This window comes from Rana temporaria, chromosome 2, assembly GCF_905171775.1.
Source record: "Rana temporaria chromosome 2, aRanTem1.1, whole genome shotgun sequence".
Classification (NCBI taxonomy): domain Eukaryota; kingdom Metazoa; phylum Chordata; class Amphibia; order Anura; family Ranidae; genus Rana; species Rana temporaria.
The window spans coordinates 391,532,059-391,547,182 of record NC_053490.1 but is presented as its reverse complement, the minus strand read 5'-3'; the positions used below and the strand labels follow the sequence as shown (position 1 = coordinate 391,547,182).

Sequence of the window (15,124 nt, the reverse complement as noted above, 5' to 3'; positions counted from 1 at the left end):
GTGAGGCAAAGTGAGGCACAGTGAGGCATGAAGATGGACACCCTAGGCTTATACTCGATTCAAAACGTTTTCCCATTTTTTTGTGGTAGAATTAGGTTCCTCGGCTTATATTCGGGCTGGCTTATACTCGAGTATATACGGTAATTTTATACCTGCCAACGTTCTGGAATGGGCATTAGTGACACATATTAGCAAAATTAAGTAGGCATATGACACACACCCTACCACGCCCCCTTAAAGGAGAATCATACCAAGAAACAATTATTGGTTAAACCCAACAAGTCCTTTTTATCATTACTATTCCCTTATATTGGCTTTTGGAATTTACAAATGCAGCAATTTAGAAATTGGATAAGAGGTTTAGCACTGGGAAACTTTTTTGAAAGATAAGTAGTGCATTTTATATACAACTATATAGATCAAACCAAAATGAGGGACAAATGAGGAGGAAAGAGGGACATAGTTCCGAATGAGGGACAGTCCCTCAAAATCAGTAACAGTTGGGAGCAATGGAATGTAACCTAGTTGAGTACAGTTGGACTGAGAAACTCTTAAGTTTATGAATACATGCAGCACACTGGGTGGCACCACATGTCCAGAGACCCCAGGATGGGGGGGGGGGGGGTGTACAGCAAGACCTCAGGATGGGATGGGCTGCACAGAGAGACCTCGGGATGGGATGAGGTGGGGGGTGCACAGAGAGACCTTAGGACTGGATGGGATGGGGGGTGCACAGAGAGACCTCAGGATGGGATGGGGGGTGCACAGAGAGAAGTCAGGGTGGAATGGGGGGTGCACAGAGAGACCTTGGGATGGGGGGTGCACAGAGAGACCTCAGGGTGGAATGGGGGGGGTGCACAGAGAGACCTTGGGATGGGGGGTGCACAGAGAGACCTCAGGGTGGGATAAGGGGTGCACAGAGAGACCTTGGGATGGGGGGTGCACAGAGAGACCTCAGGATGGGGTGGGATGGGGGCCGCACAGAGAGACCTCAGGATGGGATGAGGGGGTGCATAGAGAGACCTCAGGATGGGATGTGATGGGGGGTGCACAGAGAGACCATGGGATGGGGTGTGCACAGAGAGACCTCAGAATGGGATGGGATGGGGGCCGCACAGAGAGACCTCAGGATGGGATGAGGGGGTGCATAGAGAGACCTCAGGATGGGATGAGGGGGTGCATAGAGAGACCTCAGGATTAAGGATGCTTGTTTGGAATATGTAAATACTTTCATTTGCATTATCTGAGCATGGGTTCACTCTAATTAACAACAAGGTTTGTAAATACCTTCAAATAACTTATTTAATAAAATTGAAAGGGCAAAGTTGCCCACGTAAATCAATCAGGCATGGAATGTGGTTAGCCAAGAAAGTATGTTTCTGATTTGCTGTTGATAACTGAACGCTAGCATCTTTTGACTTTTTTTATTACATAAAGTCCAAAAGTCTGTGTAGCGTTTATGGCAAATCCTACAATCCTATTATACACTGCTAGTCACAAGGACACACAAAACACACCTTAGGGGAATACTGAAGACTCTGACCTCCAACCTGTATAAAAGAGAGAACACAGGAAGCAATAACATAAAAAACATGCATCATTAAAATACATCAACACCTGCATTAATATAGTATCATTTTACAGTTATGATACTAGAGCAATGTTAATAAAATAAATCATTACACAAGTACAACTGCTCTAGTTTTGACCTTAAAGTATGCAAATATTGATAACACCTATCTTACGATATTTTTTTTCAAGGTATCTTTAGGTCAAAGGAACTTTTTGCAACCTAAAGGATTTCTATCACTAAAAATATTGTAATTTAATTACTATACGTATTTTATCCATGTGCACTTATTCTTGTACACGACATTTTACAAAAATGGGGACCCTGAAGCTTCCTCAAAAAAAAAACCATTCTGTTATACAACACTAAAAATCAGGAACCTTCTGATTGTTTCCTGTTTATGTAATCACTATGACAACCAATCGTAGCGATCCCGTGGGTTTATGTACATAACAAACCTGCCAGTTCAACTATCATTGTGCCTTGCACAGAGGGGTACAATAAACACATTAACAGCAGCTGGCACAAAACTGTAAAAGTCTAAATAAAAAAACATATGCAGAAAATGTATTTTTAAAACGGTGTATCAATTAAAAGCCTTGTCCATAAAAACTTAAAATTATACATGTAGGCAAATTAGTCCGATTTATAGTCTAATTAACCATTTGCCTACTGGGCACCTTCACCCCCCGCCTGACCAGGCCAATTTTCAGCCTTCAGCGATGTCGCAGTTTGAATGACCATTGCTCAGTCAGGCCACGCTGTACCCAAAAAACATTTTTTTTGGACAGGTAGAGCTTTCATTTAGTGGTGTTTAACCTGCCTGGCGGTATCCCCCGAGCGTGACTCGGGGGGGGGGGGGGTTTTATCCTGCGATCGGTATCCCTGAGTCACGCTCGGGGTAGCTATGCAGAGCCTGCAGCGTGCGCTGGCTTACCTTGTCCTGGATCCAGCGATGCCACCGCGCTGTGTGAGCGAGCGGGACCTCGCTCGATTCACACAGCGTCCTCCTGTGCCGCCGATCTCCGTTTCCTGCGACGTTACGACGCACGGGAGCGGAGAATGGCACCAAATTCAAAAACGTAAACAAACACTATACATACAGTATACTGTAATCTTATAGATTACAGTATTGTATGTAAAAAATACACACCCCCCCCCTTGTCCCTAGTGGTCTGCCCAGTGCCCTACATGTACTTTAATATAATAAAAACGGTTCTTTCTCCCTGCAAACTGTAGATTGTCCATAGCAACCAAAAGTGTCCCTTTGATTACATTATTGAATAATTTTTATTAGAATTATATTATTATTTGTTATAATTATTTATAATTATTTATTATATTATAATTTATAATTTTGTTTTTAAAAAAATGTCATACCCGGGATGCCTACAAGACTCTTGTTTGGTCAGATTTAAGTGAGTTATTCCTAAGAATTACAGGCCTACAGTATAAAACGCCAAATTTCCTTGCAATTAATTGTACCGCTTTTGGTACGTAATTCCAGACAGAATCATACCGCCAGGGAGGTTAATCACCACTGGGTTTTTTTTGGGTTTTTTTGCTAAACAAGACCATTGGCGACAACAATGGGCACTGACGGGCACTGATAGGCACTAATAGGAGACAATTATAGCCATCACTGATAGGCACTGACTGGCAGCATTGATGGGCACTGGCTGACAGCACTGATTGGCCCTGATTATCAATGTAGATGTCCCCTGTGTGGGTTTGTCAGTGTCGGCTCTCCTCTCCTTGCGTGCTGTCAGCATGAGCAAATACTGTTTACACTGTGATTGATCACATGGTAAGGAGCCGCTATGATTGGCTCTTTACCCCGATCTGTGATCAGCTGTGTCCTTAGGACACAGTCAGCGCTATTACTGGAGGGAGACCATAGACAAGTGAAGAGGTTAAAGCAGAAGTAAACCCGCTTATCATTTTCAGCCGAGGAAGCTGCCATCTTATCTTCTGTTTGATCTGCAGTTGCCATGGTGCTGCTCATGTGATCAGTTATGACACCAGCCATATAGGGCCTTGAAAGTTCTGCTGAGAACAAGCAACTGTGACAGTTACTATTTATGGCATGCCTTGAATTGGGTTTAGTTCCACTTTAACCTCCCTGGCAGTAATCCAGAGTGAGGCTCGGGGTTAATTTCCCATACCAAAAGGGGTAACCCCAAGCCACACTCGGATCGCGTCGTAGGATCCAGGCAAAGTTACTTACCTTGTCCCCAGGATCCTGCAATGTCTCCACTGCTGTGTGTGCGAGCCATGTCTATCACAATGCCAGGCTCCGTTGCTTGCAAGCGTCGTGACACACGGGGACAGAGCCCGGCGGCAAATTCAAAAAGTGAAATACACAGAACACATACAGTACACTGTAATCTTACAGATTACAGTACTGTATTAAATAATTTCACATCCCTTTTGTCCCTAGTGCTTTGTCCAGTGCCCTGCATGTAGTTTTATATTTTAAATATATATAGTTCTTTCTGCCTGGAAACTTGAGATTGTCCATAGAAACCAAAAAGTGTCCCTTTACGCCAAAAGCAGTTTTAGAAAAGCTAGAAAACAGCGATAATAAATTAGAATCACTTGCAGAATTGAGCGATAGCGATTTGTAGGGAAATTTGTCATCAAACACTGAAAGTAATGACAGCGACAATTCTGCGAAATTTTCAGTGTTTTTGATTTTTTTACATTATTGAATACATTTTATTAATATTATATTTTTATTTGTTATAATTATTTATAGTTATTTTTTATATTATAATTTATGATTTTGTGTTTTAAACTTTATTATACTAGCTCATTATGAGGTACTTACCTGAGATCAAAGCCTCTGCAGCGGCCCTCATTCGCCTCCTCCGTCGCCGCCATTACTCCTGGAGTGACTTACGGGTATCGCGGCTCCAGTGCTGTGATTGGCCGGAGCCGCAATGACGTCACTCCCGCGCATTCGCGTGGAAGCCGTCAGTGATGGCACAATCGCCTTGAACTAACGGCAGGCTCAGTGCGCCTGCGCCGTTATCTAAGACGCACATGCGACGTAAACATTGGTGCAGTCTTTTCTGCAAATATCTCCTAAACCGTGTAGGTTTAGGAGATATTTCTTGTACCTACAAGTAAGCCTTAATCTAGGTCTGTAAGGGTTTACAACCACTTTAAGTCAGTTAATCCTAAGAATTACAGGCCTACAATATAAAACACTGAATTTCTAAACAATTGCCAAACCGCTTTGAGCATCAAAAATCTGACATAATCATACCGCCACGAAGGTTAAGTGACACATACCGATTCTCTTAAATTTGGTCTGGGTATTAAAGCGGAGGTCCACACAAAAATGGAACCTCCGCTTTTCGGAACCCTCCCCCCCTCCGGTGTCACATTTGGCACCTTTCAGGGGGGAGGGGGGTGCAGATACGTGTATAATGCACCCACTTCCGGGCAGAATCTGCAGGGGTCTACTTCACTTAACCCCCCCCCCCCCGCTGTCTTCTGGGAAACACACAGGTCCCAGAAGAGAGAGGGGACAAGTGAGGACGCGCAGCGCGACTCGCGTATGCACAGTATGGAATCGGGGAAATAAGCCGCAACGCTTCACTTCCTGATTCCTTCATCGAGGATGGTGGCGGGGGCAGCTGAGAGCTGAGCGATTGATCGCTTCAGATGCCGACATAGTGGCCACCCTGGACAGGTAAGTGTCCATTTATTAAAAGTCAGCAGCTGCAGTATTTGTAGCTGCTGGCTTTTAATATTTTTTTTTTTAGGCGGACCTCCGCTTTAATGTGTCAGTTACTTATGGTTATATAAAGGTTGAGTCAATTATCTAGCCTTAATACAATATAAACGCCCTGAAACATAGTCTGGCCCTGCCTAAAGCTGTGTAAGGGGCCCCAACATTTGTGATGGCTGCCCTGATCCTAACCAACACATCGTTCGCACTCAAATGGTCAAACCCAGTTTAAACTGTCGAGTTTCTGTGATTGCCGCACATATTGTATCTTTTTAGCTGGTCAGAAAGACCTTACCTGTTGCACTGGCTGTACAGAGCAGATGTGGCTATCTTTGGCTCCCCAGTCTTGATAACTGTGATAGATTCCTTTCTCCAGAATGTATTGCTCTCCTGAGAAGTCAACATTTTCATAGGCCACCCACCTACAGTTTTAAATTACATTTTAGAAAACAATATATGACCAAAACTGGAACAACATAAAAACTTCACATTGTTTGGCAGGCAAAACATTTGTGGGCATCTGACCATCATCCCTACTATATGGCAAAAAGTATGTGGACTCCCCTCCAAATTATGACGTTTAGGTGTTTCCATAGAAGCATACTGTTAATACTATAGCAATAAGAAGGTCCTTTTCTGTTCATGCATGACTGACATCTACAGAAAGCTAAGTCCATAAAGACATCATTTGATGAGTTTGGTGTGGATGAACTTGAGTGGCCCTTGGAGAGCCCAGACTTCAATTCTATTAAACAACTTTGGGACAAATTGACATGTCAATTTCGAGTCATGTCTTCTTGCCCAATGCCATTAATATATACTATTTGTGTCCAATTTTTAAATAAAAGTTTGGATTTTATTATATTGACTTGGAGATTTTTAATTCTGGTTATTTTAAATCAATGAAGCTAATTAAAATGTCTCATGTAATACATACAATTATTGAAAAAAAAATGAAATAGGGGAAAAACAAAGAAAAGTTATTTTCGGTTTCGGACTGAATTTTTTTTTATTTTGGTTTCGTTTCGGTTCTGAAATTTCCATTACGGTGCATCCCTAGCCATTACCCATGTTGGAAAGCTGCTACAGATACCAGTCATGCTGTTGCTGAACACATGGCTGAGCCCTTCTTGTTTTATTGGAAAACAACAGGAACACAGAGACAGGAAGTTACATCCTAAAGATGTAGTTCCACTAGGAAGAACATTCAATTATACAAGTATTAAAGTAACACTACCACCTAGTGGCAGAACTACTAATCATAGTATAATATGTGAAAATGGTTGTTGCACCTACAGTATCTCTGTAAATACAGCATTCTAACAACCTGATCACACAAATTGTCTTTTAGCTAAATGCGCACATATTTTTACAGACATATTTCGATATCCTGTGCAAAGTCTTCCCAGAGGAGTGGAGGCTGGCAGAGCCACAAAAAGCTGGTGGGGGAATGACAAGCTCAAAAACATGTGATGGTCAGGTGTCAACAAATATCTGGCCATACAGTATAATACTATACCCCCTTTTCCCTGAAGAGACTCACACTCCGTTCAACACATGGATGGATTCTGTTTTGGTCCCATATTGAGCCAATTCGATATCTGATAATGCTTCATTTAGGCGTAAGCAAGGACCATCTGAGCAGCCAGGTTGCTCATAGAGCACTATTTCAGGTGCCGAAAAATCCTGAGAGTAAGGAACATGTTTTTATTATATATATATATATATATATATATATATATATATATATATATATAATGTCATGTATGTAAGTTGCATTACAGTAGTATTAACTAAAGATATGTTTGCTGTTGGCTCTCTCTTTTAACTCACAGTACAAATATGTCGAAGAGATCCTAGATCGTCAGAACATCCGCCCCACGTAGACCAATCTCTATATTTTCCCTCCTCCAAAAGGTATTGATGACCATGGAAACCTTCGTTTTCATATCCTACCCAACTGCAGTCACAGAAAATAAAAGCAGCCACTTCATGTTAGTAAAAACTTGCTAAAAATCCATTTATTTATTTGCGCATCAGTCAGTGTTGTTTACTTACCACCCTCCCAGTACGCTGACTGATCCCACAGTAAGGAGACACTCTCCATCGCTGTTTAGTTCACCCTGCAGGGAGTGAAGGTCTTTGGAGACCTCCCAAACAGGACCTTGAAACCCAGGGTATTTAAATAAAAGAATCTGCAAGAGAGGAATTATATTTGCACAATTTAACATTTTAAAGTGGGCATGGCCCTAGACTAAAGCATTTGTAAGGAAACAACAGTACTGAAGCGCAGGTATTTTGTGGTTTTTGTTTTCAGATTGGTACCTGAAGTCTCTTGCATACTACGCCCGGGCTTTATAGTAGGGTGACCAGACATCCCAGGTTTCAGGGGACAGTCCCTGGATTGAGGACACTGTCCCCGGACCAAGTCTGTCCCCAGATTGGATTTGAACAATTGGGCAATTTCAAAGACAGTCAGTGAAGAATTAAAAAAAAAATTCTAAATTACGCACCCCCGCTCCTACTAGCTTAGGGGGGTGAAAAATGGCCAAATTTAGAACATGTTCTAATTTTTCTTGTCGTTTTTTCACGTCGTGAAAATCGGTAGTGTGTAGGCTTTAACAAAGGGAAAAAACGCGCATTCTTAGAAGCAAGTTATGAGACGGGAGCGCTCGTTCTGGTAAAACTAGCATTTGTAATGGAGATAGCACATTCGTCACGCTGTAACAGACTGAAAAGCACAAATCGTCTCTCACCAAACTTTTACTAACACGCGGTAACACGAAATAAAAAAAAGCAGCCCAAAGGGTGGTGCCATCCGAATGGAACTTCCCCCTTTATAGTGCCGTCGTTGCTCGAGCATTTTTTTTCACAATCGTGTGTATGCAAGGCAGGCTTGACAAGTATCGCGTCGAGAAAAACGTTGTTTTTTTCATCATGACATGAAAAATGGTCGTGTGTACGCGGCTTTACTCTTCGGGCCCCCGGCTACTACTGTCGTCATTACAAGTAAAAAATAAAATAAAAATATGTCCCCGGATGTCATTTAAAAAATCTGGTCACCTTACTTTACAGGCTAACCATTCCTTGTAATTTAGCTGTCTAATACCATGCAAGTCTTAGCACCAAAAGAATTAGGACTTAATCTATACTTGTTGGAAATTAGAAAAAAATCAGAACTTCAGTTTTGGAGCATGCTTGCTGAAAACTGCCTGGAAGGATGGGGTATATCTCCATTATTAGGCATTCATTTACGCCCTTCCCTGCCAGAGGAGAGACCAATGGGCTAACATGATAATGTAAGAGGACTTAAGAGGTTTAAATCTGAAAAGATACTGTATAGGGGTGTTTTTAAAAAACAGAAGTATGGCCATACTGCGGACAAGAAAGGGCCCATTTATTTCAATGAATATTATAAAAAAATGTGCTGGAAAGAGGAGAGGCTGGTCATATGACCTGTCAAAGTCATGTTATGCCGAGTTCCCAGTTATGGATGAGCCTTAATTTATAACTTCTCTGCCAAAACAAAACTGTTAGAGTCGGTTCACACTAGGGCGACACGACTTCCAGCACGACTTTCAGAGGCGACTCCGACACGACTTGAGCATGAACCACAGGGCGATCTGGGGCGATTTACAACACTACTTGAAGTCTTCTCCAGGACAGGAGACTTTCCAGTGGCCAATAAAACAACAATCAGCTCTGGGAGAGGGAGGGGGAGGGAGGGGTGCAGGAGATGTTTCCCTGAGAAATGTATGTTATCTTCCTGGAAAGTTGCTTCAGTTAAGACAGTGATCCGACTTCTGAGGCGACTTCCATTGAAATCAATGGGTACAAATCGCCTACAAGTCGGATTGAAGTAGTACAGGAACCTTTTCTGAAGTCGGATCGCCTTGAGTCGTGTGTATTAACACCGCTCCTATTCACTTCCATTGTTTTTCTCTACAGCACGACTTGGGACGACTTGAGGCGACATGAAGTCGGATCGCAAGTCGCCCCAGTGTGAACCGGCTCTCAGAGAGCAAGGTCAGCATGAAATGATAACGGAGATGATGATAACCCATTTTGCATGATCTGAGCCTTAGCAGCCAGGAACTAGAAGCCACATAATAACCAAACCACATGTAATTAGGGTAATATTTGTCTTCTAAAGAAAACAAGCTCTTCTAGAGCAGTGTAAGTTCAGGCCATAAGGGAAATTCCACCGCTACCTTGGTTTCACTACCTAGGCTCCACTAATTAGTTATTGGACATAAAATGATACCCTCTGTAATAAAAGAAAAAATGTCTCAGCCCTTGCTGTTTAAAGTCCATGTGATAAAACTAAGCCATAAGTAAAGCCATACTTTGATTACTGTGTACAGAAACTGATTTACAACAATGTTCTTGTAAATATGGTAGTAAAATAATTAATAACCTTTTCACATATACCGTACTTGCCCATTAGGGTCCTTTTCTGAATAATGTTTTAGATCTGGGAAATATTGAATACACACACACACACATAGTTTTATACAATGTCTCTAATTATACTAACCTTAGGTTCATTAGATTTCTCCACTGTGGGGCCTCCCTACAAAAAAAATAATAATAATATTATACAGAATTGTACTGTGATAAAACTGTAAATACACTAAGGCCCAGATTCTCAAAGGGCTTACGACGGCGCAACGCCATGTACGCCGTCGTAAGTCCTAATCTGGGCCATCGTATCTATGTGACTGATTCCTATGCTGCATACACACCATCACTTTATGTGATGAAAAAAAACGACGTTTTAAAAAACGTCAATTAAAATGACCGTGTGTGAGGGAAAAACGTTGTTTTATGTGTTGTGAAAAACGACAAAAAAAAATTGAAGCATGCTTAAATTTTTTGTGTCGTTTTTTAAAACGTCGTTTTTTGTGTCAATTAAAATGATAGTGTGTGGGCAAAACGACGTTTAAAGCAAGTTATGAAGCTAGCTTCAATGGAAAAGAGCGCTGAGCGTAACCGCGCTTTGCTAGAGCATTTTGAAAAACCGATGGTGTGTAGGCAACGTCATTTTTGAAAATGAAGTTTCAAAAACGTCATTTTATTTCATGATTTAAAACGTCGTTTTTTTTCATCACATAAAGTGATGGTGTGTACGCGGCATTAGAATAAGTTACGCATAGATATCCATTAGATCCGACAGGCGTAAGGCTCTTACGCTGTCGGATCTTAACTGCAATTTTTTTTTTTTGCCCGCTAGGTGGCGCTTCGGTTGTTTTCCACGTCGAGTATGCAAATTAGCTAGATACGCGAATTCCCGAACGTACGCGTGGCCGACGCAGTAAAGTTACGACGTTTACGTTAGGCTTTTCCCGGCGTAAAGTTGCCCCTGCTATATGAGGCACAACCAATGTTAAGTATGGCCGTCGTTCCCGCGTCGAAATTTGAAAAGTTACGTCGTTTGAGTAAGTCGCCCTTGCGACGTCATTTGGAGCAATGCACCCTGGGATTTTTTACAGACGGCGCAGTTCGTTCGGCGCGGGGACACGCTTCATTTAAATTAAACACGCCCCCTACCCGCCCAATTTGAATTACGCGGCCTTACGCCGCGTGATTTACGCTACGCCGCCGCAACTTTACACGCAAGTGCTTTGTGAATAAAGCACTTGCATGAAAAACTTGTGGCGGCGTAACGTAAATGACATACGTTACGCCGCCGCAGAGATACGCCCGATCTACGAGAATCTGGGCATAATAGTACAAATTGAAAATAGCTTATGGTTGGATTGAAAATAAGGTAAGTGCAACGCAGACATTACTTACAATTCGTGCAGGTTGCAAGGAACACATGTGTGAGTCCTGCCCATTCCAAGCTTTCCTGTTTGGATACCCCCCAGGTTCTAGTATGTAAGGATCACCTTCAAAAAATGGCTTGCTGTACACCAGCCAGCTGTGAGGAGAGAACAAACTCAGTCACTTTAACTCACTTTATAGTCTTCTTTAATATGTGTGATCACTGTTCAACACAATGCTGTGCGCTGCAATGCATGCAATGTGGTGCGTTGACTTGCATTACAGTGAGATGGGCTGATTTAAAATGAATGTGCTGAAATGCACTATATGTAAAAATGGTGCAGACTGTAATTTTGTGCAGTAAAATGCAATAGATGGGACAATGCACTTGTCTGCTTTTCAAGTAGTGACAAGGCAGTGCAAAAGCAAATAAAAAATCTTTTGATGTATTTTTCCTGTTGACAGCTTATTTTGTACACAGCCAAGTTCCCTGTGCTCTATATTATGACCAACAATACTTTTTACATGTTTATTTCCTATTTCTGGAGACAAAAATTACGGCACCTCTCAAATACCAATAAAAAGTTATTGAACAAAAATGGTTTTGATTACCCTTTATACGGCCTGATGCCCCGTACACACGATCGGGATTTCCGATGGCCTAAAATCTGACAAAAAACACTATGACGAGCCGAGAAAAATTAAGTTCAATGCTTCCGAGCATGCGTCGACTTGATTCTGAGCATGCGTGGGTTTGCACACAGACGATAGGAATTTCCTATCGTTTTTTTTTCCATCAGAAAAAAATAAAACATGTTCTATTTCTAAACACAGACGGAAGGGCATAATCTACTGCCATCCTCCACGATCCTTGCTCCGGTGGGCTCCTGGAGTGTTGCACCTGTCTTGGGGCACCCCCTGCACGGATCACAGCGTATTCCGCGGTGTCTGGCTAGACCCATCTTCTCCCAGGCCTTCAGCCGGCTCCACGCTGCCGAGGCCCGCCGCCATCTTGGGGCCTACGAGTCCTCCGACGCCTCCCGTGCTTGCGCGCTGCGCTCTGCGGGGCGGGCGGCTATCCCTCCTCCTCCACCATCCGCAGCACCTCCGGAAGAAGCGGCCAAGTTATTCCGCGGCCGGGACCCGCTGGGGAGCCCCCGACGCCCGGCGACACCTTTAGGATAGTCCGCGGCTCCGGCCTACCCCCGGAAGACGGCGCCCAGCATCCAGCACTCGGGGTCCCTGGTGCCCTGCTCCTTCCTCCACCCTGTGGCCTAACCTCCTCCCCGCAAGTCTGGGGTTCCCTGTGGCTGTCACCGCTCTCTACAGTGCCTGCAGCAGCGACTTCTGGGCCCCAGTCTCCACACAGTGAGTAGCCACCATCTTTGCCCAGTTAGTCCCCCACAGACTCTGCTCCTTTCTCCTTCTCTGCCCTGCACTCTTCCAATTCACTTCTCACATGGAGCAGTGAGATGGACCCTATCATAACCCCCTAAACCCCCAACTCCACGGGACATATCTCTTTTGGAAACCAACCCAAACTCCGGCACATGGGGAAAGACAAGCAAAAACCACACAAGGGATCCGGTGGGGACCGTAAGGGAGGAGATCTAGAGGACTATTTTGCCCGATCCCGAGCCGCATCACAGCGCCGTTCTGAAGCTCAGATGGCGCAGGCACCCCCATCCCCGGCCCGATCTGAGTCGTCCCTACATTCTCAGACGAGCGTGCACAATCATCCCCCCCTTTCTGGGGACTCCGACTTTATGCTCACCAGAAGCCGTTCCACGGCCTCCTTGGCATCGGGAGAGGGTTGGGACCTGGAGGCACAAATACGCTCCCTACACAGCTATATCAGATCTTTACCCACCAAAGCTGACTTTGAACACTGTGTCCAAAGGATAGAAAAGACCTACAAAAAAGAACTCTCTGACTTCAAAAAAAGATGTGAGCGTTCGTTTTGAGGACCTGGACGCTACCACAGACGGTCTTAATAATACGGTGCAGTCACATGACAAAATCCTGAACGCCCATACTGTCATGCTACAGCAACTGGCGTACCAACAAGATGATATCGAAAATCGTAACCGTCGTAACAATATCCGTATTCGCGGAATCCCTGAAACGGTAGACGTCAAAGCCCTGCCGGCTGCTGTGACCGCCATTTTCAACCAATTACTGCAATGCCCTAAGGACAACCCAATTGAGCTAGACCGGGTCCACAGAACCTCTGGCCCGCGGACCCAAGACCCCTCCTTCGTCCGTGACACCCTGTGCCGGGTCCACTTCTATAAGGTCAAAGAAACCATCATGAGAGCCGCCAGCTCGCAGGACACTATACTGTTTAACAATACCCCCGTGATGCTTCTCCTGGATCTGTCACGTCAAACACTGACGATGAGAAAGGTGTTGAAACCGCTTACCCAACTGTTGATAACCAAGCAGATGAAATACCAGTGGAGATTCCCGTTCCATTTGCGTGTGCACCACGAGGGCAAGACGGCCATCTTCCGCACGCTGGGGGACCTGCCTACTTTCCTCAGCACCCTGGGTCTCCCACAAGTATCTCTCCCAGATTGGCCATTCATGCCGACCACTCCAGGTTTACCCTTTGCCTCTCCGTGGCAGACGCAAGGCCGCAAGCGCAACCCCAGGCCTCCACCTCGCCGGGACTCTGAGGATTGAATGCACTCTGGCCGATCTAACCACGCCACTTGCCCTGCCTTCCCGGGGGTTTCCCCCCGGAGATGACACCAGGTTGAAGCCTCCTCATCATACACGTTTTATTTTATTTTTTCATTTTGTTTTTTCATTCTTGGGGGCTCAACCTACCGCTCCCCCGGACACTATTTTGCCTGTTGGGCTTGTCCCTCTTGAGTCCCGGACTGCCTTAATGTTGATGTTATTGTTACGACCTTAATTCTCTTTTCAGGTGGTTCGGGCTCTATGTTCCAGACCGGGAGACACTCGCAGATTGTTCCTAAGTATCTTCAATTATATGACTTTTGATGACATGTTTTCACTCTGCTGCTGTATCACCATTGTGTTCTCTCTCATCGTAATTTCATTTCACTGTTGTTTTTGCCTAAATAGTCTGTTTGGTTTCCTACTTCACGTGCTTAACCAACTCGTTTTTTTTTTTCTCTTCCGTTCTTTGTACCGCTATTTTTTGTAACACGTGTTGGTTTTGCTCCATGATTGTTCTCCCGTGGAGTTGGGGGCCGGGGTGACCGCCCTACTTGGAGTGATCTCACCGCGCCCCCCCCCCCCCCCCTTACTTTTTTTGAGGGTTTTTTTTTTTTTTCTTACGGCGTCACTATGGATGCCGTTTGGCTCATGGCTACTAGCCATGCTGTATGTTTTTTTTTCTTTTTCTTTTTATGCGTAGCCTTCTGGAGCCACCCAGTGGCCTTTTTTGTTATTGCTAATTTTTTTTTCTCATTATTTAATTGGCTGTTGTGGTCTCCCTCTCCACCACCTCTACCTAGCTGTCTCCTGCTACCTTCACTTAGTGACAAGAGTGGTGCGGATGGGGTCCATACCCAACACATGTCTTTTTATTTTTTTTATGTCTTTTTGTTTGTTGTTACCACCCGGTGTATTTTTTTTTTTTTTTTTTTTTTCGGCCTCGGTTCTTTTTTGTCCTATGTGTCATTTTTTTTTCTGTTGATTTTATTGTTTCCTTCCTGGAGACTCTGGTTACAATGTTGTCACCTACTAAGAGGCCATTTTGGCCGCTCACAATTTTATGTTTCAGGTTCTTGTCATAATTGTTCCTGTTGAGTTATATGCTGGTGGGAGTCCTGCTGTGGGCGATAGCCATTGGGCTGACTCTCTACCACTACGTATTCATGACTGTACCCTGACTGTGACACCTTATGCTGTTCATGTATAACTTGTTAAAATTCTAATAAACATATTTTCAACTCTAAACACAGACGGAAAAAGTCAGATAAGGCCCACACACAATCAGAATTTCCAATGAAAAAAGTCCATCTAACTGTTTTCAATGGAAATTCCGATTGTGTGTACGCGGCATAAGAAATAAG

General features: G+C 43.8%; 1 protein-coding gene across 2 annotated transcripts in view; it reads right to left on the bottom strand.

The window, feature by feature from the left end:
• CRYBG2 (crystallin beta-gamma domain containing 2) overlaps window positions 1–15,124 on the bottom strand; it is a 164,557-nt gene that overhangs the window by 38,170 nt on the left and 111,263 nt on the right. For both annotated transcript variants that reach the window (XM_040338015.1, XM_040338017.1), the window contains 7 exons: window positions 11,106–11,232; window positions 9,847–9,882; window positions 7,368–7,504; window positions 7,143–7,269; window positions 6,853–6,995; window positions 5,605–5,731; window positions 1,518–1,550 (listed from right to left, as the gene is read on the bottom strand). In XM_040338015.1, coding sequence (XP_040193949.1) covers window positions 1,518–1,550; window positions 5,605–5,731; window positions 6,853–6,995; window positions 7,143–7,269; window positions 7,368–7,504; window positions 9,847–9,882; window positions 11,106–11,232 — 730 coding nt within the window. The remainder of the gene's footprint in view (window positions 1–1,517; window positions 1,551–5,604; window positions 5,732–6,852; window positions 6,996–7,142; window positions 7,270–7,367; window positions 7,505–9,846; window positions 9,883–11,105; window positions 11,233–15,124) is intronic.